At 55.3% G+C, this 25,877-nt stretch overlaps 3 protein-coding genes and 3 pseudogenes across 3 annotated transcripts; 4 read left to right on the forward strand and 2 right to left on the reverse strand.

The window, feature by feature from the left end:
* Positions 1-460: 460 nt before the first annotated feature.
* On the forward strand, positions 461-2,792 carry LOC119159049. Its single transcript, XM_037411566.1, is given in 3 exon segments — positions 461-649; positions 1,955-2,107; positions 2,466-2,792. Coding segments are annotated over 3 exon segments (669 nt in total).
* A 4,874-nt stretch (positions 2,793-7,666) lies between these two features.
* LOC119159050 lies at positions 7,667-8,866 on the reverse strand (annotated as a pseudogene).
* LOC119159051 lies at positions 8,865-11,193 on the forward strand. The gene is given in 3 exon segments (XM_037411568.1): positions 8,865-9,053; positions 10,356-10,508; positions 10,867-11,193. Coding segments are annotated over 3 exon segments (669 nt in total).
* A 4,296-nt stretch (positions 11,194-15,489) lies between these two features.
* Positions 15,490-17,261, forward strand: LOC119159052 (annotated as a pseudogene).
* Positions 17,262-22,106: 4,845 nt separating this feature from the next.
* Positions 22,107-23,787, reverse strand: LOC119159053. Its single transcript, XM_037411569.1, has 3 exons — positions 23,332-23,787; positions 22,814-22,966; positions 22,107-22,463 (listed from the first exon to the last, which is right to left on the reverse strand). The coding sequence occupies exons 1-3, from the start codon at positions 23,785-23,787 to the stop codon at positions 22,137-22,139; spliced, it is 936 nt and encodes a 311-aa protein (XP_037267466.1). The 3' UTR covers positions 22,107-22,136.
* A 105-nt stretch (positions 23,788-23,892) lies between these two features.
* Positions 23,893-25,663, forward strand: LOC119159054 (annotated as a pseudogene).
* Positions 25,664-25,877: the final 214 nt, after the last annotated feature.

Consider the following 25,877-nt stretch of genomic DNA (forward strand, 5'->3'; position numbering starts at 1 on the left):
CGAATATGTATAGGCGTTAATTGAATATTCATTTGTTCATTGTATAAATGTGAGATGGTTCGTCACTTCAGGTATGCACGCTTGTGGAGGAGCGATCCCCCGTGCATCTGCGCGCAATAAACATACCTACTTTATAACTTTCGAGTTATAGAGTCTAATTCCGCACGTCAGTGCAAGTGCCTTTCATGTGCTGGGATGAGACGCCCAGGGGTGTCCTGGGCAGGACTGTGTCAGCGTGGGCAGAGGATGGCTCCTCAGTGGTGGAGGAGTCCCGCGCAGGCAGGGGATGTTGGCTTGGGGCAGTGCAGTGCGAGTGTTTGCAGCTCCCTTGGCAGGAAGAGGCCCAGCTGTGCTCCACGCCGCATGTGTCAGCAAGCACCCGCAGACTCCTCGTTTTAAGGACGTGCCGTGTGCTTCTCTCTCTTCCCTCTGCCTCCGCTCGCTCCCACGGTCACTAGCCATGGCGTCTCCAGGCAGCCGGGCTGTGCCAATGGTTTCAGCCGTGTTCCTCTTGATGCCCTTTGCTCTGGGGAGAACATTTGCCAAGCTGCCCGAGTACGCAGGGCTGGTCTTCGGAAAGCCAAAGCCCACCTGGTGTTCCATCAGGCAAGGCACGTGGAGGGCACTGAGGAGATCTTCTTCCACACAGGTCAGCAGCAAGGCTTGGCCAAAGTCAGCTGCAGCGCTGAATGGGGCAGCTTCACCGGGCACAGGGGTTACAGGCAAGGCGGAGGTGCTGCGGGGGTTCGCGGCCCTGGTCTTGACTGGCAAGAGCTGCTGTCGAGGGACCGGGCCTCTGCCATTCCTTGGCAAGTCTGGGGCAGGGAGAGTCTTACCCACAGTCGAGGAGGATCCGGTGTGGGGACGTTTAAACCGATGGGAGAGACACGAGTGCATGCCACCAGATGCCTGCATACCCCGTGGAGGGAGAGGAGGGGTTGCAGAAAACGTGTCCCCACCGGCTGGGGCTCCTCCCTGGCCGTCAGGCGATACACCTTCTCTTGGCATTAGTGCTTCATCATGTCGTCTTTCCCAGGCCCCAAAGGCCTCCTCACCTTGGAGCACAACCCGGCACCACTGGAGAGGCAAGGGAACTTCCCCCAGCTCTCCCAGGGGTGACGGCTGGCAGGACCCTGCCGTGCCACGCGCGTGGGGATGCTCAAGGAGGGGGTGGGCTCGGAAGGCACGAAACCAGCTCTCAGACTACATCGAGGAGGTGATGCTCTTCCCTGCCCTGCAGACATGGAGGCAGCTGGGACGCGTCCCAGGAGGGCAAGGCGATGCCTGCAGTAGGCAGGCTTCCTGGGATAGACTCTCCCTACCCACGGCCAGTCACACTCTAATTTTGGGTTGGCGTGTGTCAGCCCTTTGGCACGAGGCCAAGCCAGGAGCGCGGGCTGCCTGCAGGCCCGTGTCCCATCAGGGCTGAGGGCACTGCTTGCGCACCCCCAGAGGCTGCCACGACAGGGGTTGTCTTTGCCAAGGAAAGCAGCAAATGTCTTCCAGAAAGGGAAGTTTTCCTTGGGCGGAGCCATTTGAAACCGGCCGTGCAGCCCACCTGCCGATAGAGGCAATGATCAGCGACTGCTGGCGCGAGCAGAGGGGCAGGGAGGGACAGTCCTGCCCAGGGAGAAGGACGCGGCCTGTCCTCATTTGGAGAAGCTTTGGGCACTCAGGGGAGGACGGCATTGGTGGGAAGACATGTGCACCCTCCTGCACAGGGTTTTGAGAACAACCTCACTGTATCGCCTGAGAATGATGTCCTCCATCTGCACAGAGCCCTCCAGTGCTCAGGGGCATGTCTTCTGGCCATGTTGACATGGTCCTGCTCAGGAAATCCTTGGGCTCCTCATCCCAATCTTCAAAAGAGCCTCCGTGCCCTAGTGGTCATGTCAGAAATGAGGAAATGAAATGGCAGCACTGACGGAAACCAAAACACAACATGTGCCATTAGGTAGGACATTTTGCTTTGGAGGTGAGCCTGCTGGAAAATTACTGCCCGCGTGCAGTGACTGTGCGCCTGGGGCGGTGCAGAAGCAGTATAAAAGCAGGCCCTTCTCCTCACTCTCTCATCCACTTCTCTCGCCTCCGTCTCCTTGTGAACAAGGTGAGTCTGAAGACCTTTCTCCTCCTCCTCCTCCTCTGGGATTTCTCGGCACAGAGCTGCTGGTTTCTCCTACCGTGGGTCCTGGAGCAGCTTTCATGGCACAGGGAATGGGGCTGAAGTTGTGGCGTGGGGAGCGGCTGGGTCTCGGTTGAGGTGTCTCCTGAGCTATGGGCTAGGTGGGAAGGTGCCTGGGCTTGGTCCCTCACGGCAGGGCACTTTTGGGCCATAGGGAAGAAGCAGCCCCTGTGCCTCCCTACACAGCCTCCAGCTCTCGTCTCCAGCTCGTGCCTTGGCTCCCTCGTTGTGGTATGACAGGCTGCTCCTCACCCAGCCCCCATGCCCTGCTTCTCTCTCCCAGGTGCACCTCCAGCCTTGAAGCATGTCCTGCTACAGCCCGTGCATGCCCTGCCGGCCCTGCGGCCCGACCCCGCTGGCCAACAGCTGCAACGAGCCCTGTGTCAGGCAGTGCCAGGACTCCAATGTCTTCATCCAGCCCTCCGCCGTGGTGGTGACCCTGCCCGGCCCCATCCTCAGCTCCTTCCCGCAGAACACCGCCGTGGGCTCCTCCACCTCCGCTGCCGTTGGCAGCATCCTCAGCTCTGAGGGAGTGCCCATCAACTCCGGGGGCTTCAGCCTCTCTGGCTTGGGCAGCGGCATTTGCGGCAGGAGGTCCTTCCCCTGCTAAAGCTGCTGGCCATGGCTCTCGGGAAGACCATTCTCTTGTGGTCTCCTGTGCTGCAAACACCACAAAGGCCACCTAGGAAGCACCTTCTGGCCTTGTTCCCTCTTCGGGGCAGGCAGATGGACACCTGGTTGCATCTCTGCAAGAGCCATTGGGCAGACATGAATTCTGTTGTTCCCTGTGCTTGGGCCTCCACTCACACCAACCCCACTTCCTTTTTTTGATTCATTAAAGTTCTGCTGCATCCCATACTATGCCTTATTGTCATCATTTTCTCTGCAGATATCCTGCCAACATGTCTGGGGAAAGATATGTTTCTTAGGGGTGGTCCTGCTGTGATTTTTAACAAAGGCTTGCTTTGAGTGTACTTAGCGTGACCCTCTGTTATCTGAACTTCTCTGCCTAGCTGAGGCTGGAAGAATTACCTCACACAGTTCAACAACCATAGCTCTCAAAAGCTGCTTCTGGGTTTCCCACCAAAGCATTAATTTCTCAACGCTCATCAAGATGTTTACTGCAGCCTTTCATCCCCAAGCAAGTGCTCTAGTCCTCTCTCCATCCTGTCCATTCTGCACTGAACTCACTCCGCTTAGTCAAGGTCCTTCTTGCATTACAGCCCCAAAGATGACATAGTGTTCTAGATTGTGTCTGGTGGGTGCTGAGCAGAGTGGGATGATCATTCCCATCAATCTCCTGGCTACACCTCTGGTCATATAGTCCGGGTTCTTGATGACAGCCCTTGGTGTCCAGGAACAGTGCTGAGTGCCACACCTCTTTTGATGGGATCACTGCAAAAGCATCTTTTCCTGGCCCTGCTTTTGTGCTGTTGCTTAGCTTTGGCTGAAGGATACGTGGGGAGACATAGCTGGTTGCTGCCAAGCCAGTTGTTGATCAGGGCTCTACCTACATTTTTATTGCCAGGTGTGATGTTCTACAGCATGTCACAGCTCTTTCATCATTTTTGGTCAACCATTCCGTGGTCATGTCCTGCCTGAGCCTCCTTCTCCAGCACAGCAGCAACAAGGGGAAGAGGAATTGCTACCCCCCATCGCCCTCATTTTTCTTCACCCCACCTGAATAATTCCCAGACGCCTGTGGGGTTGCTGCCCTCCCACAGCCTAGGCTCCTCAACTGACATCAGCAGTGGCCACACACATCTCTGAAGCAAGTGCACTGATGCCAAGAAGGTATATCTGGGCAAAGGCTCAGCAAAGCTGGGCCTGATGGCCATGGGTCTGGAGGAGTCATGGATGACTTCCTCTCCTGAAAGTGACAGTGCCCCCAACAGGGCCACTATGCTGTGTCCCTCCGTCCCCTCCTTTTGTGAGCAGTAAAGGCTCCCCATGCATCCTCGGGACTATGCCCTCATCACCCTTTGTGCTGCAGCCTCCACAGAGGGAAGGACCATGCAGATGCAATTAACAACTGTGCTTGCTGTGGGTTGATATTGTCTGGCTGCCAGGTGATGGGGATTCAGTTGTAAGTTGAGTTAAGACAGACAATAAATATTGCAATACACCCATATCAATTGGTTGTCAATAGCTCACCTCTCAGTGTCTGTTATGGGTCACAGGTTCTCCCGCTTGTCTCAGCTACATTGGACACCAGCTGTTGTAGTCGTAGTCCAACTCAGCCTCACAGCAGGTACCAATTGTTGCAGCACAAACAAACTAGCTGGCTGCAACAAGGCTTTACCGTGGGTCAGATTCTACCATCCATGCTGTTTCTCCTTACTCCAGAAGTCAGACCACACCACTCCTCCTCCAACCAGCCTCTCTCCCACACGTCTCAGGGCTATTTAACCACTTAGCAGGATGAGCTGCAGCTGCACATCGTCCATGACAATAACCCACTGCCTTTGAGGCAAGGCCACAGCTGCGTATTATCAATGATAACCAACCCACTGCCTTCATTCCTTTACAGAGGATGTGACAACGTTCACCCTCCCATTTTACCCACCAAAACTGCATGTCCTGTGCAGGTTCATTGACTTTGCTTCATTTCATGGCCAATCCACCTTTCAGAAGAGTCAGAATTATTCTTTTGCCCTTCTCAAACACTTCTGCTTTCTTGACCCACATGATGGGGTAACTAAACAGCAACTAAACTGACAGCCTTCTTGCATGGCCCCTCAGCAGTTGTCTTCCCTCTCAGTTCACGTGCATACACAAGATTCCAGTTTAAAAGTGGGCTCACCATCCCCCTTCCCCTGGTCACACAGGAAGAATCAGAAAGGGACATGGAGCGTGGTCCTGGTCTTCCTTTCCCCCTGACCACAGCAGGAGGGGATTGGCTCTGTGGGGCACTCTTCACAGCTGAGGTGTTGGCCTGCGAAGACACGGAGGGAGAGAGATTTTCTTCAAAATTTCAGACAGGAAGATGCTCTCTCCACAGTTAATGTATCTAAACCTGGGCAATATGTTGCTGCCAAGCTGTTAAAGTATGACACAGGTGCATTTTGGACAACCATATATACAGAGCATTATCTAGACCTTCAGAGACCTTGTTGTCATTGAGATCATGGTAGATGACTTCCAGCACCACTAATTCTCTCAGGTACTTGATGCCTTCCTAAGTGGTAGTCCACCTTCCTTGCTAAACCACAAAATCTTCCTTGAACAGATATCTTGCTCTCACACTTGACAGGAGACGCCTCCCAAGACTGTATTTCATTGCCTCTTTTCCAATTCCACAATCAGCTCCCCAGTCCCTAGCGAGGGATCTCAGCTGTTGGGCTTCCTTACCTTCCAGTTCCTGACCATTGACCCCACTCTCCCAGCACTGGAGTTGCCAGGCAGTCATCTGCTTACCTGTCTGATGCCTGTACTCTCCACCAGAACTCTTTCCACCAGAACTCCCCAGGTTCTCTCAAGGTCAGGGACTGGGTACTTCGTCTCTTGAGTGATTTCTCTCACTTCTTCCTCCCATTTCTTTGCTGAAGTACCTGCTTACCCATCAGACTCTTCCTCCTCCTCACTCCCTTACTAATCAATGACATAGACCCATTGACTTCATTGTCTGCTATTTCTTTTTCACTACTGCAGCAATTACTGTAGGTGGTGTTTGGTTCCTTGTCTCAACCATGGTGTTCTCAGGTGGGGTTTAAGTCTCTGCCTCAACTGCCATGTTCTTAATTGTAGTTTGGATGCCTGGCTCAATCATGGCATTCTTGGAGGTAGTTTGGGTCCTTGTCTTAACCACTATCCTCTGATAGTACTGAATCGTGGCTTGACAGACTCACTGCAAGCCCCAGTACCACGCTAAAAGCAGCTGGTTTTCAAGCAGTTGTCACCCAGGGAACAATCACCTCAGGGCATGTTTCACTGTTGCTGCACCCAAAAGTTGCCTCCTCTTACACCAGCCTGACATCAGATTCTGCAAACCCCACATTAAGCCAACAGTGTTAATTAGGTAACATTAAATACCTCACATTAGGGTGAATAAGGACCTCAGGAGCCTGCACAACGAAACAACTCACAGCAGTCCTAGACTGGAAGAGGGTGTATTTCCTCACCCTCTCCGGTAGATAGCTCCCCCAGCACAGTAAGGGCGTCAGTGCCAGGGCAAAGCCATAGTCTTTGGTTCTGTGAATGTATTCCCAGGCTTAGCAAAATAAAGAGATAAAGGGTGCAGCAAGTGCACTCTTAAACTCACACAAAAGCATGCCAGTTAGTAACTACTACAGCTATACCATGCTCAATTCGAAACTGCTGATGTCCCGAGTCCCATGGTGAACACCAAAAAGATTGTGGTGAGTTGACCTTGTCTGGCTGCCAGGTGCCCACCAAGGCGCTCTATCACTGCCCTTCCTCAGAGAGAAAGGGGGGAGAAAATAAGATTAAACCAGATGGGTCGAGATAAAGGTAGTTGAATGAAGTAAAGCAGGGAAAATGTGTGGAAATGAAGCAAAGCAAAAGGACTTATTCTCTACTTCCCATCAGCAGGCAATGTCCAGCCACTCCTGCGAAGCAGAGCACAATGCACTTAGCAGTTGTTTCAGAAAAGAAACTCCCTAATAATGAATGTCCCCTGATGCTCACTGTTCTTTCTCTTAGAATGTATTGCTGACCATGATGTCATATTGTATGGACTATCCCTTTGGTCAGTCTGAGTCAGCTGTCCTGCCTGTGTCCCCTCCCAGTCTCTTGTCCACACCCAGCCTACTTGCTATTTGGGGAATGGGTTGGATTGACAAGGTTGCTGCTTAGCAAACACTGTCCAGCAAAACCCAAACCACGTATGTGTTCTCAAGACCATTCTACCAAAAACTACAAAGAACCAGGTAACTGGTTCTTAACAAAACAACTTCAGTCAATCCCAGGAAGACCCTCTACGATGCTTCTAGTAATCGCTTCACATTTATTTCCAACAGACCCCTCACAGAACCATCCTGAATGTGTTGGGAGATCATCTGCCTGAGAAAGATGACACAGAGACATGGGCTGGGATGCAGCGGAACTTTAATGAGTCAAAAGAGGGAAATAAGGTCACCCTGAGTGAAGGTCCCAGTGCAGGGAGCACCAGGGGCAGAAAGGAGTCTGCAGCCCTCAGCTAGGCAGAGATGCTGCCAGCTGTCCATCTGCCTGCCCACAGAGGGAGCAGGGCCAGCTGGCCACCCCCCAGGCTGCCTTTCTGGTACTCGCAGCTGAGGAGACCACAAGAGAACAAGGACACAGGGGGCAAAAGAAAGAGTGGAAGCACGTGAAGGGCAGACACGGGCTGTGCTTTCTGAGAGCCCAGGCTGGCCTTGTCCTTTTGCAAGGGGTGCTGGGGTTGCTCAGCCCCTCTGGAAGCAACAAGCCGATGCTCCGTCCCCAGTGCGGTACCATCGTGTGGGTCCCTGGGTGCCATCTAACCCAGGGCCATGGCCAGCAGCTTTAGCAGGGGAAGCACCTCCTGCCGCAAATGCCGCTGCCCAAGCCAGAGAGGCTGAAGCCCCCGGAGTTGATGGGCACTCCCTCAGAGCTGAGGATGCTGCCAACGGCAGCGGAGGTGGAGGAGCCCACGGCGGTGTTCTGCGGGAAGGAGCTGAGGATGGGGCCGGGCAGGGTCACCACCACGGCGGAGGGCTGGATGAAGACATTGGAGTCCTGGCACTGCCTGACACAGGGCTCGTTGCAGCTGTTGGCCAGCGGGGTCGGGCCGCAGGGCCGGCAGGGCATGCACGGGCTGTAGCAGGACATGGCTTGGGGCTGGAGGTGCACCTGGGAGAGAGAAGCAGGGGAAATCAAAGCACAGAGGATGGTTGAAGAGCAGCCTGTCACCCTACAATGAGGGAGACCCCTTCCCTCAGAGCAAAAGTGCCCCACCGACACTGACAAAGCCCAGGGAGGTCTCAACCTAGCTCATAGCTCAGGAGACCCCTCAGCCAAATCTCAGCGCTTCTCCATGCCACACCTTCTGCTCCTTTTCCCTCTCCCATGGCAAGCAGCCTCAAAACACAGCACAGGACAAAGGGTAGGTATGTGCTGAGAAATACCAGAGGAGGAGGAGGCGGAGGAAGAGGAGGTTAAGAGTCAGGAATGGGATGAAGACAAAAAGCGCCTCAAACTCACCTTGTTCACAAGGAGACGGAGGCGAGAGAAGTGGATGAGAGAGTGAGGAGAAGGGCCTGCTTTTATACTGCTTCTGCACCGCCCCAGGCGCACAGTCACTGCACACGGGCAGTAATTTTCCAGCAGGCTCACCTCCAAAGCAAAATGTCCTACCTAATGGCACATGTTGTGTTTTGGTTTCCGTCAGTGCTGCCATTTCATTTCCTCATTTCTGACATGCTTGCTCTGCCGTGCAAGTGCCTTTCATGTGCTGGGATGAGACGCCCAGGGGTATCCTGGGCAGGACTGTGTCAGCGTGGGCAGAGGATGGCTCCTCAGTGGTGGAGGAGTCCCGCGCAGGCAGGGGATGTTGGCTTGGGGCAGTGCAGTGCGAGTGTTTGCAGCTCCCTTGGCAGGAAGAGGCCCAGCTGTGCTCCACGCCGCACGTGTCAGCAAGCACCCGCAGACTCCTCGTTTTAAGGACGTGCCGTGTGCTTCTCTCTCTTCCCTCTGCCTCCGCTCGCTCCCACGGTCACTAGCCATGGCGTCTCCAGGCAGCCGGGCTGTGCCAATGGTTTCAGCCGTGTTCCTCTTGATGCCCTTTGCTCTGGGGAGAACATTTGCCAAGCTGCCCGAGTACGCAGGGCTGGTCTTCGGAAAGCCAAAGCCCACCTGGTGTTCCATCAGGCAAGGCACGTGGAGGGCACTGAGGAGATCTTCTTCCACACAGGTCAGCAGCAAGGCTTGGCCAAAGTCAGCTGCAGCGCTGAATGGGGCAGCTTCACCGGGCACAGGGGTTACAGGCAAGGCGGAGGTGCTGCGGGGGTTCGCGGCCTGGTCTTGACTGGCAAGAGCTGCTGTCGAGGGACCGGGCCTCTGCCATTCCTTGGCAAGTCTGGGGCAGGGAGAGTCTTACCCACAGTCGAGGAGGATCCGGTGTGGGGACATTTAAACCGGTTGGAGAGACACGAGTGCATGCCACCAGATGCCTGCATACCCGTGGAGGGAGAGGAGGGGTTGCAGAAAACGTGTCCCCACCGGCTGGGGCTCCTCCCTGGCCGTCAGGCGATACACCTTCTCTTGGCATTAGTGCTTCATCATGTCGTCTTTCCCAGGCCCCAAAGGCCTCCTCACCTTGGAGCACAACCCGGCACCACTGGAGAGGCAAGGGAACTTCCCCCAGCTCTCCCAGGGGTGACGGCTGGCAGGACCCTGCCGTGCCACGCGCGTGGGGATGCTCAAGGAGGGGGTGGGCTCGGAAGGCACGAAACCAGCTCTCAGACTACATCGAGGAGGTGATGCTCTTCCCTGCCCTGCAGACATGGAGGCAGCTGGGACGCGTCCCAGGAGGGCAAGGCGATGCCTGCAGTAGGCAGGCTTCCTGGGATAGACTCTCCCTACCCACGGCCAGTCACACTCTAATTTTGGGTTGGCGTGTGTCAGCCCTTTGGCACGAGGCCAAGCCAGGAGCGCGGGCTGCCTGCAGGCCCGTGTCCCATCAGGGCTGAGGGCACTGCTTGCGCACCCCCAGAGGCTGCCACGACAGGGGTTGTCTTTGCCAAGGAAAGCAGCAAATGTCTTCCAGAAAGGGAAGTTTTCCTTGGGCGGAGCCATTTGAAACCGGCCGCGCAGCCCCCTGCCGATAGAGGCAATGATCAGCGACTGCTGGCGCGAGCAGAGGGGCAGGGAGGGACAGTCCTGCCCAGGGAGAAGGACGCGGCCTGTCCTCATTTGGAGAAGCTTTGGGCACTCAGGGGAGGACGGCATTGGTGGGAAGACATGTGCACCCTCCTGCACAGGGTTTTGAGAACAACCTCACTGTATCGCCTGAGAATGATGTCCTCCATCTGCACAGAGCCCTCCCGTGCTCAGGGGCATGTCTTCTGGCCATGTTGACATGGTCCTGCTCAGGAAATCCTTGGGCTCCTCATCCCAATCTTCAAAAGAGCCTCCATGCCCTAGTGGTCATGTCAGAAATGAGGAAATGAAATGGCAGCACTGACGGAAACCAAAACACAACATGTGCCATTAGGTAGGACATTTTGCTTTGGAGGTGAGCCTGCTGGAAAATTACTGCCCGCGTGCAGTGACTGTGCGCCTGGGGCGGTGCAGAAGCAGTATAAAAGCAGGCCCTTCTCCTCACTCTCTCATCCACTTCTCTCGCCTCCGTCTCCTTGTGAACAAGGTGAGTCTGAAGACCTTTCTCCTCCTCCTCCTCCTCTGGGATTTCTCGGCACAGAGCTGCTGGTTTCTCCTACCGTGGGTCCTGGAGCAGCTTTCATGGCACAAGGAATGGGGCTGAAGTTGTGGCGTGGGGAGCGGCTGGGTCTCGGTTGAGGTGTCTCCTGAGCTATGGGCTAGGTGGGAAGGTGCCTGGGCTTGGTCCCTCACGGCAGGGCACTTTTGGGCCATAGGGAAGAAGCAGCCCCTGTGCCTCCCTACACAGCCTCCAGCTCTCGTCTCCAGCTCGTGCCTTGGCTCCCTCGTTGTGGTATGACAGGCTGCTCCTCACCCAGCCCCCATGCCCTGCTTCTCTCTCCCAGGTGCACCTCCAGCCTTGAAGCATGTCCTGCTACAGCCCGTGCATGCCCTGCCGGCCCTGCGGCCCGACCCCGCTGGCCAACAGCTGCAACGAGCCCTGTGTCAGGCAGTGCCAGGACTCCAATGTCGTCATCCAGCCCTCCGCCGTGGTGGTGACCCTGCCCGGCCCCATCCTCAGCTCCTTCCCGCAGAACACCGCCGTGGGCTCCTCCACCTCCGCTGCCGTTGGCAGCATCCTCAGCTCTGAGGGAGTGCCCATCAACTCCGGGGGCTTCAGCCTCTCTGGCTTGGGCAGCGGCATTTGCGGCAGGAGGTCCTTCCCCTGCTAAAGCTGCTCCTGGCACTGAGGCCTCCGCTCACATCACCCTCCTTTCCCTCTTTTGACTCATTAAAGTTCTGCTGCATCCCAGCCCACGCCTTCGTGTCATCCTTTGCCCTGCAGATGCTCTCCCAAGATGCCCAGTGAAAGAGACGCATGTTGCTCAGGGCTGGGGCTGGGAGGGGGTTACGGGGGATGCTTTTGCAGTGCTTGTCAACGCAGGCTGGCATTGGGTATGCTTAGTCATGCCTTGGCTGACCTGCTGGTCTCTAAATTTATCTGCCTGTTTGCGTTGGGATAGGATTAGCCAATGTAGTTCAGTGACTGCTATCCACTTTGTTGTGCACACCTTTTTGTTTTCCTTGCTAAGCTCAAGTCCACGATGCAAGTAGTCAGGAAGGAACATGTTATTGAGAAGACATGGGTTCAGGCTTCCCAGGGCACACCAGGAGAAGCCATCCTATCCACAGTGGTCTCAAAATGAGCGACGCAGTGCAGTGGTTTGCCTTATCATAGAACCATATTATCATGGGGTGGTTTGGGGTTGGAAGAGACCTTTAAAGATCACCTAGACCAACGCTCCTGCCATGGCCAGGGATATCTGTCACTACGTCACGTCACGCAAAGCTCCGTTGAACCAGACCTTGAACGCTTCCAGCAATGGGTCATGCCGTCATTCTCCGGGCAGCCTTTTCCAGTGTCTCACCACTCTCATCGTAACATATTTCTGCCTTATGTCCAACTTAAGCCTACCCTGTTCCAGTTTGAAACTGTTGCGTCTTGTCCTATCACCCCAGGCCTTGATTAAATGTCCTCTCCGGCTTTCTTCTAAGTCCCCTTTATATATCGAAAGGCTGCAACAAGGGCTCCCCAGAGCCTTCTCTCCTCCAGGCTGAAAACCACAAACTCCCTCAGCCCTTCATCCCAGGAGACCTATTGCAGGCCTCTGATGCCTTTTGTAGCCCTTCTCTGGGGCTGCGCTAACAGGTCCATGGCTTTTTTTATACCGGGAACGCCAGGCTGGACGCACTACTCACATTGCTGGCTCGTCTCCAGTTTTTTCAGCCACCATTGTCCATAAGCCCTTCTCCACAGGGCTGCTCTCAACCATTTCTCCTCCAGTCTGTATCGACGTTGAGGACTGCCCCAACGCAGGTGCAGCGCCTTGCACTTGGCCTTGTGGAAGCTGCTTTTGAGGTAACACCATCAAAGCAGGTGCAACTCCCAGCACTCTTCCCAGACACCGAGGACTGCCATCAACAGCCTGGGCTATATGAGCAGGAGCACAGCCAGGGGATCGATGGGAGCGACGGTCCTGCTCTGCTCGGCACTCATCTGACAGCATGTAGAACACTGCGTCCCATTTTGGGCTCTAACGCAAGAAAGATTTTGACCAAGTGGTGTGAGTTCAGCGGAGGGTGGCCAGGATGGTGAGAGGGCTGGAGCACTTGGTAAGGGAGCAAAGGCTGGCGGCATGGGGCTCGCTGAGCGTGGAGAAGAGAATGCTTTGGTGGGAGACCTACAACCACGCCTGGAGTAGCTGTGGTCACTGAAGAGCATTGAGTCATTCTCTCCAGCCCCAGATAGGAAGAGAAATATAGGAAGAAAAGGGTCAGCCACCCGAGGCGTGACTAAGTATACTCAAAGCAAGCCTGTGTCACTGCACAGCCACCCCCAACAACCCCCTCCCAGCCCCAGCCCTGAGCAACATGCGTCTCTTTCACGGGGCATCATAGGAGAGCATCTGCAGGGCAAAGGATGACACGAAAGCATGGGCTGGGATGCAGCAGAACTTTAAAAGAGTTGAAAGGACCAGTAATGGGGAAATGTGACTCAGCTAGGTCGCCGAGGAGACAGGCAGTGTGAAGGAGCTCTCCTGAATGCTTTTTGGAAGGAAAAAAAGATTGCAAAAAGCATCACTGAAGCATCTGCAAGACCACAAGGCCTGTGGACCACAGCTGATGTATTCCCAAATCTATTGACAATGTATTCCCAAAGATGCCGTGGCAGTATATTCTCTACTGTTCTCGTGCTTTTGTTTTCCACCTGCACTTCTCATCACGCCGCAACTCTGAATCTCAATGCTGTGGGTAGCACAGGTTCTCCTAGGCTCTCCTGGGAAGGTCTTGCCACTGCCTTGTCAATGACATATTGATCTCTCGTCCTCCTGACTACTTGCTTCACAACGTTGAGATGACCAAGGAAAAAGAAAAGTAGACAGCAATGCGCAAGTAATACATGAACTACCTTGGGTCATTCTATCCCAGTAGAGTCCATGTAGGCAGAGAAGTTTAGAAACCAGAGGGTACACCCAACTCACCACTAAGCACACTCAAGGCAAACCTGTGCTGACAATGGCTGCACAGCCATCCCCAACAACTCCTTCCCAGAACCAGCCCTGAGCAACAGCTGTCTCGCTGGGCATGTTGGGAGAGTGTGTGCTGAGAAAAGGATGACATGAAGGCGTGGGCTGGGATGCACCAGAACTTTAATGAGTCAAAGAGGGAAAGGAGGGTGATGTGAGCGGAGGCCTCAGTGCCAGGAGCAGCTTTAGCAGGGGAAGGACCTCCTGCCGCAAATGCCGCTGCCCAAGCCAGAGAGGCTGAAGCCCCCGGAGTTGATGGGCACTCCCTCAGAGCTGAGGATGCTGCCAACGGCAGCGGAGGTGGAGGAGCCCACGGCGGTGTTCTGCGGGAAGGAGCTGAGGATGGGGCCGGGCAGGGTCACCACCACAGCAGGGGGCTCGATGACAAAGGTGGAGTCCTGGCACTGCCTGACACAGGGCTCGTTGCAGCTGTTGGCCAGCGGGGTCGGGCCGCAGGGCCGGCAGGGCATGCACGGGCTGTAGCAGGACATGCTTCAAGGCTGGAGGTGGACCTGGGAGAGAGAAGCAGGGGAAATCAAAGCACAGAGGATGGTTGAAGAGCAGCCTGTCACCCTACAATGAGGGAGACCCCTTCCCTCAGAGCAAAAGTGCCCCACCGACACTGACAAAGCCCAGGGAGGTCTCAACCTAGCTCATAGCTCAGGAGACCCCTCAGCCAAATCTCAGCCCTTCTCCATGCCACACCTTCTGCTCCTTTTCCCTCTCCCATGGCAAGCAGCCTCAAAACACAGCACAGGACAAAGGGTAGGTATGTGCTGAGAAATCCCAGAGGAGGAGGAGGCGGAGGAAGAGGAGGTTAAGAGTCAGGAATGGGATGAAGACAAAAAGCGCCTCAAACTCACCTTGTTCACAGGGAGACGGAGGCGAGAGAAGTGGATGAGAGAGTGAGGAGAAGGGCCTGCTTTTATACTGCTTCTGCACCGCCCCAGGCGCACAGTCACTGCACGCGGGCAGTAATTTTCCAGCAGGCTCACCTCCAAAGCAAAATGTCCTACCTAATGGCACATGTTGTGTTTTGGTTTCCGTCAGTGCTGCCATTTCATTTCCTCATTCTGACATGCTTGCTCTGCCGTGCAAGTGCCTTTCATGTGCTGGGATGAGACGCCCAGGGGTGTCCTGGGCAGGACTGTGTCAGCGTGGGCAGAGGATGGCTCCTCAGTGGTGGAGGAGTCCCGCGCAGGCAGGGGATGTTGGCTTGGGGCAGTGCAGTGCGAGTGTTTGCAGCTCCCTTGGCAGGAAGAGGCCCAGCTGTGCTCCACGCCGCACGTGTCAGCAAGCACCCGCAGACTCCTCGTTTAAGGACGTGCCGTGTGCTTCTCTCTCTTCCCTCTGCCTCCGCTCGCTCCCACGGTCACTAGCCATGGCGTCTCCAGGCAGCCGGGCTGTGCCAATGGTTTCAGCCGTGTTCCTCTTGATGCCCTTTGCTCTGGGGAGAACATTTGCCAAGCTGCCCGAGTACGCAGGGCTGGTCTTCGGAAAGCCAAAGCCCACCTGGTGTTCCATCAGGCAAGGCACGTGGAGGGCACTGAGGAGATCTTCTTCCACACAGGTCAGCAGCAAGGCTTGGCCAAAGTCAGCTGCAGCGCTGAATGGGGCAGCTTCACCGGGCACAGGGGTTACAGGCAAGGCGGAGGTGCTGCGGGGGTTCGCGGCCCTGGTCTTGACTGGCAAGAGCTGCTGTCGAGGGACCGGGCCTCTGCCATTCCTTGGCAAGTCTGGGGCAGGGAGAGTCTTACCCACAGTCGAGGAGGATCCGGTGTGGGGACATTTAAACCGATTGGAGAGACACGAGTGCATGCCACCAGATGCCTGCATACCCCGTGGAGGGAGAGGAGGGGTTGCAGAAAACGTGTCCCCACCGGCTGGGGCTCCTCCCTGGCCGTCAGGCGATACACCTTCTCTTGGCATTAGTGCTTCATCATGTCGTCTTTCCCAGGCCCCAAAGGCCTCCTCACCTTGGAGCACAACCCGGCACACTGGAGAGGCAAGGGAACTTCCCCCAGCTCTCCCAGGGGTGACGGCTGGCAGGACCCTGCCGTGCCACGCGCGTGGGGATGCTCAAGGAGGGGGTGGGCTCGGAAGGCACGAAACCAGCTCTCAGACTACATCGAGGAGGGTGATGCTCTTCCCTGCCCTGCAGACATGGAGGCAGCTGGGACGCGTCCCAGGAGGGCAAGGCGATGCCTGCAGTAGGCAGGCTTCCTGGGATAGACTCTCCCTACCCACGGCCAGTCACACTCTAATTTTGGGTTGGCGTGTGTCAGCCCTTTGGCACGAGGCCAAGCCAGGAGCACGGGCTGCCTGCAGGCCCGTGTCCCATCAGGGCTGAGGGCACTGCTTGCGCACCCCCAGAGGCTGCCACGACAGGGGTTGTCTTTGCCAAGGAAAGCAGCAAATGTCTTCCAGAAAGGCAAGTTTTCCTTGGGCGGAGCCATTTGAAACCGGCCGCGCAGCCCGCCTGCCGATAGAGGCAATGATCAGCGACTGCTGGCGCGAGCAGAGGGGCAGGGAGGGACAGTCCTGCCCAGGGAGAAGGACGCGGCCTGTCCTCATTTGGAGAAGCTTTGGGCACTCAGGGGAGGACGACATTGGTGGGAAGACATGTGCACCCTCCTGCACAGGGTTTTGAGAACAACCTCACTGTATCGCCTGAGAATGATGTCCTCCATCTGCACAGAGCCCTCCTGTGCTCAGGGGCATGTCTTCTGGCCATGTTGACATGGTCCTGCTCAGGAAATCCTTGGGCTCCTCATCCCAATCTTCAAAAGAGCCTCCGTGCCCTAGTGGTCATGTCAGAAATGAGGAAATGAAATGGCAGCACTGACGGAAACCAAAACACAACATGTGCCATTAGGTAGGACATTTTGCTTTGGAGGTGAGCCTGCTGGAAAATTACTGCCCACGTGCAGTGACTGTGCGCCTGGGGCGGTGCAGAAGCAGTATAAAAGCAGGCCCTTCTCCTCACTCTCTCATCCACTTCTCTCGCCTCCGTCTCCTTGTGAACAAGGTGAGTCTGAAGACCTTTCTCCTCCTCCTCCTCCTCTGGGATTTCTCGGCACAGAGCTGCTGGTTTCTCCTACCGTGGGTCCTGGAGCAGCTTTCATGGCACAAGGAATGGGGCTGAAGTTGTGGCGTGGGGAGCGGCTGGGTCTCGGTTGAGGTGTCTCCTGAGCTATGGGCTAGGTGGGAAGGTGCCTGGGCTTGGTCCCTCACGGCAGGGCACTTTTGGGCCATAGGGAAGAAGCAGCCCCTGTGCCTCCCTACACAGCCTCCAGCTCTCGTCTCCAGCTCGTGCCTTGGCTCCCTCGTTGTGGTATGACAGGCTGCTCCTCACCCAGCCCCCATGCCCTGCTTCTCTCTCCCAGGTGCACCTCCAGCCTTGAAGCATGTCCTGCTACAGCCCGTGCATGCCCTGCCGGCCCTGCGGCCCGACCCCGCTGGCCAACAGCTGCAACGAGCCCTGTGTCAGGCAGTGCCAGGACTCCAAGGTCGTCATCCAGCCCTCCGCCGTGGTGGTGACCCTGCCCGGCCCCATCCTCAGCTCCTTCCCGCAGAACACCGCCGTGGGCTCCTCCACCTCCGCTGCCGTTGGCAGCATCCTCAGCTCTGAGGGAGTGCCCATCAACTCCGGGGGCTTCAGCCTCTCTGGCTTGGGCAGCGGCATTTGCGGCAGGAGGTGCTTCCCCTGCTAAAGCTGCTGGCCATGGCTCTCGGGAAGACCATCCTCTTGTGGTCTCCTGTGCTGCAAACACCACAAAGGCCACCTAGGAAGCACCTTCTGGCCTTGTTCCCTCTTCGGGGCAGGCAGATGGACACCTGGTTGCATCTCTGCAAGAGCCATTGGGCAGACATGAATTCTGTTGTTCCCTGTGCTTGGGCCTCCACTCACACCAACCCCACTTCCTTTTTTTGATTCATTAAAGTTCTGCTGCATCCCATACTATGCCTTATTGTCATCATTTTCTCTGCAGATATCCTGCCAACATGTCTGGGGAAAGATATGTTTCTTAGGGGTGGTCCTGCTGTGATTTTTAACAAAGGCTTGCTTTGAGTGTACTTAGCGTGACCCTCTGTTATCTGAACTTCTCTGCCTAGCTGAGGCTGGAAGAATTACCTCACACAGTTCAACAACCATAGCTCTCAAAAGCTGCTTCTGGGTTTCCCACCAAAGCATTAATTTCTCAACGCTCATCAAGATGTTTACTGCAGCCTTTCATCCCCAAGCAAGTGCTCTAGTCCTCTCTCCATCCTGTCCATTCTGCACTGAACTCACTCTGCTTAGTCAAGGTCCTTCTTGCATTACAGCCCCAAAGATGACATAGTGTTCTAGATTGTGTCTGGTGGGTGCTGAGCAGAGTGGGATGATCATTCCCATCAATCTCCTGGCTACACCTCTGGTCATATAGTCCAGGATCTTGATGACAGCCCTTGGTGTCCAGGAACAGTGCTGAGTGCCACACCTCTTTTGATGGGATCACTGCAAAAGCATCTTTTCCTGGCCCTGCTTTTGTGCTGTTGCTTAGCATTGGCTGAAGGATACGTGGGGAGACATAGCTGGTTGCTGCCAAGCCAGTTGTTGATCAGGGCTCTACCTACATTTTTATTGCTAGGTGTGATGTTCTACAGCATGTCACAGCTCTTTCATCATTTTTGGTCAACCATTCCGTGGTCATGTCCTGCCTGAGCCTCCTTCTCCAGCACAGCAGCAACAAGGGCAAGAGGAATTGCTACCCCCCATCGCCCTCATTTTTCTTCACCCCACCTGAATAATTCCCAGACGCCTGTGGGGTTGCTGCCCTCCCACAGCCTAGGCTCCTCAACTGACATCAGCAGTGGCCACACACATCTCTGAAGCAAGTGCACTGATGCCAAGAAGGTATATCTGGGCAAAGGCTCAGCAAAGCTGGGCCTGATGGCCATGGGTCTGGAGGAGTCATGGATGACTTCCTCTCCTGAAAGTGACAGTGCCCCCAACAGGGCCACTATGCTGTGTCCCTCCGTCCCCTCCTTTTGTGAGCAGTAAAGGCTCCCCATGCATCCTCGGGACTATGCCCTCATCACCCTTTGTGCTGCAGCCTCCACAGAGGGAAGGACCATGCAGATGCAATTAACAACTGTGCTTGCTGTGGGTTGATATTGTCTGGCTGCCAGGTGATGGGGATTCAGTTGTAAGTTGAGTTAAGACAGACAATAAATATTGCAATACACCCATATCAATTGGTTGTCAATAGCTCACCTCTCAGTGTCTGTTATGGGTCACAGGTTCTCCCGCTTGTCTCAGCTACATTGGACACCAGCTGTTGTAGTCGTAGTCCAACTCAGCCTCACAGCAGGTACCAATTGTTGCAGCACAAACAAACTAGCTGGCTGCAACAAGGCTTTACCGTGGGTCAGATTCTACCATCCATGCTGTTTCTCCTTACTCCAGAAGTCAGACCACACCACTCCTCCTCCAACCAGCCTCTCTCCCACACGTCTCAGGGCTATTTAACCACTTAGCAGGATGAGCTGCAGCTGCACATCGTCCATGACAATAACCCACTGCCTTTGAGGCAAGGCCACAGCTGCGTATTATCAATGATAACCAACCCACTGCCTTCATTCCTTTACAGAGGATGTGACAACGTTCACCCTCCCATTTTACCCACCAAAACTGCATGTCCTGTGCAGGTTCATTGACTTTGCTTCATTTCATGGCCAATCCACCTTTCAGAAGAGTCAGAATTATTCTTTTGCCCTTCTCAAACACTTCTGCTTTCTTGACCCACATGATGGGGTAACTAAACAGCAACTAAACTGACAGCCTTCTTGCATGGCCCCTCAGCAGTTGTCTTCCCTCTCAGTTCACGTGCATACACAAGATTCCAGTTTAAAAGTGGGCTCACCATCCCCCTTCCCCTGGTCACACAGGAAGAATCAGAAAGGGACATGGAGCGTGGTCCTGGTCTTCCTTTCCCCCTGACCACAGCAGGAGGGGATTGGCTCTGTGGGGCACTCTTCACAGCTGAGGTGTTGGCCTGCGAAGACACGGAGGGAGAGAGATTTTCTTCAAAATTTCAGACAGGAAGATGCTCTCTCCACAGTTAATGTATCTAAACCTGGGCAATATGTTGCTGCCAAGCTGTTAAAGTATGACACAGGTGCATTTTGGACAACCATATATACAGAGCATTATCTAGACCTTCAGAGACCTTGTTGTCATTGAGATCATGGTAGATGACTTCCAGCACCACTAATTCTCTCAGGTACTTGATGCCTTCCTAAGTGGTAGTCCACCTTCCTTGCTAAACCACAAAATCTTCCTTGAACAGATATCTTGCTCTCACACTTGACAGGAGATGCCTCCCAAGACTGTATTTCATTGCCTCTTTTCCAATTCCACAATCAGCTCCCCAGTCCCTAGCGAGGGATCTCAGCTGTTGGGCTTCCTTACCTTCCAGTTCCTGACCATTGACCCCACTCTCCCAGCACTGGAGTTGCCAGGCAGTCATCTGCTTACCTGTCTGATGCCTGTACTCTCCACCAGAACTCTTTCCACCAGAACTCCCCAGGTTCTCTCAAGGTCAGGGACTGGGTACTTCGTCTCTTGAGTGATTTCTCTCACTTCTTCCTCCCATTTCTTTGCTGAAGTACCTGCTTACCCATCAGACTCTTCCTCCTCCTCACTCCCTTACTAATCAATGACATAGACCCATTGACTTCATTGTCTGCTATTTCTTTTTCACTACTGCAGCAATTACTGTAGGTGGTGTTTGGTTCCTTGTCTCAACCATGGTGTTCTCAGGTGGGGTTTAAGTCTCTGCCTCAACTGCCATGTTCTTAATTGTAGTTTGGATGCCTGGCTCAATCATGGCATTCTTGGAGGTAGTTTGGGTCCTTGTCTTAACCACTATCCTCTGATAGTACTGAATCGTGGCTTGACAGACTCACTGCAAGCCCCAGTACCACGCTAAAAGCAGCTGGTTTTCAAGCAGTTGTCACCCAGGGAACAATCACCTCAGGGCATGTTTCACTGTTGCTGCACCCAAAAGTTGCCTCCTCTTACACCAGCCTGACATCAGATTCTGCAAACCCCACATTAAGCCAACAGTGTTAATTAGGTAACATTAAATACCTCACATTAGGGTGAATAAGGACCTCAGGAGCCTGCACAACGAAACAACTCACAGCAGTCCTAGACTGGAAGAGGGTGTATTTCCTCACCCTCTCCGGTAGATAGCTCCCCCAGCACAGTAAGGGCGTCAGTGCCAGGGCAAAGCCATAGTCTTTGGTTCTGTGAATGTATTCCCAGGCTTAGCAAAATAAAGAGATAAAGGGTGCAGCAAGTGCACTCTTAAACTCACACAAAAGCATGCCAGTTAGTAACTACTACAGCTATACCATGCTCAATTCGAAACTGCTGATGTCCCGAGTCCCATGGTGAACACCAAAAAGATTGTGGTGAGTTGACCTTGTCTGGCTGCCAGGTGCCCACCAAGGCGCTCTATCACTGCCCTTCCTCAGAGAGAAAGGGGGGAGAAAATAAGATTAAAACCAGATGGGTCGAGATAAAGGTAGTTGAATGAAGTAAAGCAGGGAAAATGTGTGGAAATGAAGCAAAGCAAAAGGACTTATTCTCTACTTCCCATCAGCAGGCAATGTCCAGCCACTCCTGCGAAGCAGAGCACAATGCACTTAGCAGTTGTTTCAGAAAAGAAACTCCCTAATAATGAATGTCCCCTGATGCTCACTGTTCTTTCTCTTAGAATGTATTGCTGACCATGATGTCATATTGTATGGACTATCCCTTTGGTCAGTCTGAGTCAGCTGTCCTGCCTGTGTCCCCTCCCAGTCTCTTGTCCACACCCAGCCTACTTGCTATTTGGGGAATGGGTTGGATTGACAAGGTTGCTGCTTAGCAAACACTGTCCAGCAAAACCCAAACCACGTATGTGTTCTCAAGACCATTCTACCTAAAACTACAAAGAACCAGGTAACTGGTTCTTAACAAAACAACTTCAGTCAATCCCAGGAAGACCCTCTACGATGCTTCTAGTAATCGCTTCACATTTATTTCCAACAGACCCCTCACAGAACCATCCTGAATGTGTTGGGAGATCATCTGCCTGAGAAAGATGACACAGAGACATGGGCTGGGATGCAGCGGAACTTTAATGAGTCAAAAGAGGGAAATAAGGTCACCCTGAGTGAAGGTCCCAGTGCAGGGAGCACCAGGGGCAGAAAGGAGTCTGCAGCCCTCAGCTAGGCAGAGATGCTGCCAGCTGTCCATCTGCCTGCCCACAGAGGGAGCAGGGCCAGCTGGCCACCCCCCAGGCTGCCTTTCTGGTACTCGCAGCTGAGGAGACCACAAGAGAACAAGGACACAGGGCGCAAAAGAAAGAGTGGAAGCACGTGAAGGGCAGACACGGGCTGTGCTTTCTGAGAGCCCAGGCTGGCCTTGTCCTTTTGCAAGGGGTGCTGGGGTTGCTCAGCCCCTCTGGAAGCAACAAGCCGATGCTCCGTCCCCAGTGCGGTACCATCATGTGGGTCCCTGGGTGCCTTCTAACCCAGGGCCATGGCCAGCAGCTTTAGCAGGGGAAGCACCTCCTGCCGCAAATGCCGCTGCCCAAGCCAGAGAGGCTGAAGCCCCCGGAGTTGATGGGCACTCCCTCAGAGCTGAGGATGCTGCCAACGGCAGCGGAGGTGGAGGAGCCCACGGCGGTGTTCTGCGGGAAGGAGCTGAGGATGGGGCCTGGCAGGGTCACCACCACAGCAGGGGGCTCGATGACAAAGGTGGAGTCCTGGCACTGCCTGACACAGGGCTCGTTGCAGCTGTTGGCCAGCGGGGTCGGGCCGCAGGGCCGGCAGGGCATGCACGGGCTGTAGCAGGACATGGCTTGGGGCTGGAGGTGCACCTGGGAGAGAGAAGCAGGGGAAATCAAAGCACAGAGGATGGTTGAAGAGCAGCCTGTCACCCTACAATGAGGGAGACCCCTTCCCTCAGAGCAAAAGTGCCCCACCGACACTGACAAAGCCCAGGGAGGTCTCAACCTAGCTCATAGCTCAGGAGACCCCTCAGCCAAATCTCAGCCCTTCTCCATGCCACACCTTCTGCTCCTTTTCCCTCTCCCATGGCAAGCAGCCTCAAAACACAGCACAGGACAAAGGGTAGGTATGTGCTGAGAAATACCAGAGAGGAGGAGGCGGAGGAAGAGGAGGTTAAGAGTCAGGAATGGGATGAAGACAAAAAGCGCCTCAAACTCACCTTGTTCACAAGGAGACGGAGGCGAGAGAAGTGGATGAGAGAGTGAGGAGAAGGGCCTGCTTTTATACTGCTTCTGCACCGCCCCAGGCGCACAGTCACTGCACGCGGGCAGTAATTTTCCAGCAGGCTCACCTCCAAAGCAAAATGTCCTACCTAATGGCACATGTTGTGTTTTGGTTTCCGTCAGTGCTGCCATTTCATTTCCTCATTTCTGACATGCTTGCTCTGCCGTGCAAGTGCCTTTCATGTACTGGGATGAGACGCCCAGGGGTGTCCTGGGCAGGACTGTGTCAGCGTGGGCAGAGGATGGCTCCTCAGTGGTGGAGGAGTCCCGCGCAGGCAGGGGATGTTGGCTTGGGGCAGTGCAGTGCGAGTGTTTGCAGCTCCCTTGGCAGGAAGAGGCCCAGCTGTGCTCCACGCCGCACGTGTCAGCAAGCACCGCAGACTCCTCGTTTTAAGGACGTGCCGTGTGCTTCTCTCTCTTCCCTCTGCCTCCGCTCGCTCCCACGGTCACTAGCCATGGCGTCTCCAGGCAGCCGGGCTGTGCCAATGGTTTCAGCCGTGTTCCTCTTGATGCCCTTTGCTCTGGGGAGAACATTTGCCAAGCTGCCCGAGTACGCAGGGCTGGTCTTCGGAAAGCCAAAGCCCACCTGGTGTTCCATCAGGCAAGGCACGTGGAGGGCACTGAGGAGATCTTCTTCCACACAGGTCAGCAGCAAGGCTTGGCCAAAGTCAGCTGCAGCGCTGAATGGGGCAGCTTCACCGGGCACAGGGGTTACAGGCAAGGCGGAGGTGCTGCGGGGGTTCGCGGCCTTGGTCTTGACTGGCAAGAGCTGCTGTCGAGGGACCGGGCCTCTGCCATTCCTTGGCAAGTCTGGGGCAGGGAGAGTCTTACCCACAGTCGAGGAGGATCCGGTGTGGGGACATTTAAACCGATTGGAGAGACACGAGTGCATGCCACCAGATGCCTGCATACCCCGTGGAGGGAGAGGAGGGGTTGCAGAAAACGTGTCCCCACCGGCTGGGGCTCCTCCCTGGCCGTCAGGCGATACACCTTCTCTTGGCATTAGTGCTTCATCATGTCGTCTTTCCCAGGCCCCAAAGGCCTCCTCACCTTGGAGCACAACCCGGCACCACTGGAGAGGCAAGGGAACTTCCCCCAGCTCTCCCAGGGGTGACGGCTGGCAGGACCCTGCCGTGCCACGCGCGTGGGGATGCTCAAGGAGGGGGTGGGCTCGGAAGGCACGAAACCAGCTCTCAGACTACATCGAGGAGGTGATGCTCTTCCCTGCCCTGCAGACATGGAGGCAGCTGGGACGCGTCCCAGGAGGGCAAGGCGATGCCTGCAGTAGGCAGGCTTCCTGGGATAGACTCTCCCTACCCACGGCCAGTCACACTCTAATTTTGGGTTGGCGTGTGTCAGCCCTTTGGCACGAGGCCAAGCCAGGAGCGCGGGCTGCCTGCAGGCCCGTGTCCCATCAGGGCTGAGGGCACTGCTTGCGCACCCCCAGAGGCTGCCACGACAGGGGTTGTCTTTGCCAAGGAAAGCAGCAAATGTCTTCCAGAAAGGCAAGTTTTCCTTGGGCGGAGCCATTTGAAACCGGCCGCGCAGCCCACCTGCCGATAGAGGCAATGATCAGCGACTGCTGGCGCGAGCAGAGGGGCAGGGAGGGACAGTCCTGCCCAGGGAGAAGGACGCGGCCTGTCCTCATTTGGAGAAGCTTTGGGCACTCAGGGGAGGACGGCATTGGTGGGAAGACATGTGCACCCTCCTGCACAGGGTTTTGGGAACAACCTCACTGTATCGCCTGAGAATGATGTCCTCCATCTGCACAGAGCCCTCCCGTGCTCAGGGGCATGTCTTCTGGCCATGTTGACATGGTCCTGCTCAGGAAATCCTTGGGCTCCTCATCCCAATCTTCAAAAGAGCCTCCGTGCCCTAGTGGTCATGTCAGAAATGAGGAAATGAAATGGCAGCACTGACGGAAACCAAAACACAACATGTGCCATTAGGTAGGACATTTTGCTTTGGAGGTGAGCCTGCTGGAAAATTACTGCCCGCGTGCAGTGACTGTGCGCCTGGGGCGGTGCAGAAGCAGTATAAAAGCAGGCCCTTCTCCTCACTCTCTCATCCACTTCTCTCGCCTCCGTCTCCTTGTGAACAAGGTGAGTCTGAAGACCTTTCTCCTCCTCCTCCTCCTCTGGGATTTCTCGGCACAGAGCTGCTGGTTTCTCCTACCGTGGGTCCTGGAGCAGCTTTCATGGCACAGGAATGGGGCTGAAGTTGTGGCGTGGGGAGCGGCTGGGTCTCGGTTGAGGTGTCTCCTGAGCTATGGGCTAGGTGGGAAGGTGCCTGGGCTTGGTCCCTCACGGCAGGGCACTTTTGGGCCATAGGGAAGAAGCAGCCCCTGTGCCTCCCTACACAGCCTCCAGCTCTCGTCTCCAGCTCGTGCCTTGGCTCCCTCGTTGTGGTATGACAGGCTGCTCCTCACCCAGCCCCCATGCCCTGCTTCTCTCTCCCAGGTGCACCTCCAGCCTTGAAGCATGTCCTGCTACAGCCCGTGCATGCCCTGCCGGCCCTGCGGCCCGACCCCGCTGGCCAACAGCTGCAACGAGCCCTGTGTCAGGCAGTGCCAGGACTCCAATGTCTTCATCCAGCCCTCCGCCGTGGTGGTGACCCTGCCCGGCCCCATCCTCAGCTCCTTCCCGCAGAACACCGCCGTGGGCTCCTCCACCTCCGCTGCCGTTGGCAGCATCCTCAGCTCTGAGGGAGTGCCCATCAACTCCGGGGGCTTCAGCCTCTCTGGCTTGGGCAGCGGCATTTGCGGCAGGAGGTGCTTCCCCTGCTAAAGCTGCTGGCCATGGCTCTCGGGAAGACCATCCTCTTGTGGTCTCCTGTGCTGCAAACACCACAAAGGCCACCTAGGAAGCACCTTCTGGCCTTGTTCCCTCTTCGGGGCAGGCAGATGGACACCTGGTTGCATCTCTGCAAGAGCCATTGGGCAGACATGAATTCTGTTGTTCCCTGTGCTTGGGCCTCCACTCACACCAACCCCACTTCCTT

This window comes from Falco rusticolus, chromosome 18 (assembly GCF_015220075.1).
Source record: "Falco rusticolus isolate bFalRus1 chromosome 18, bFalRus1.pri, whole genome shotgun sequence".
NCBI lineage: Eukaryota > Metazoa > Chordata > Aves > Falconiformes > Falconidae > Falco > Falco rusticolus.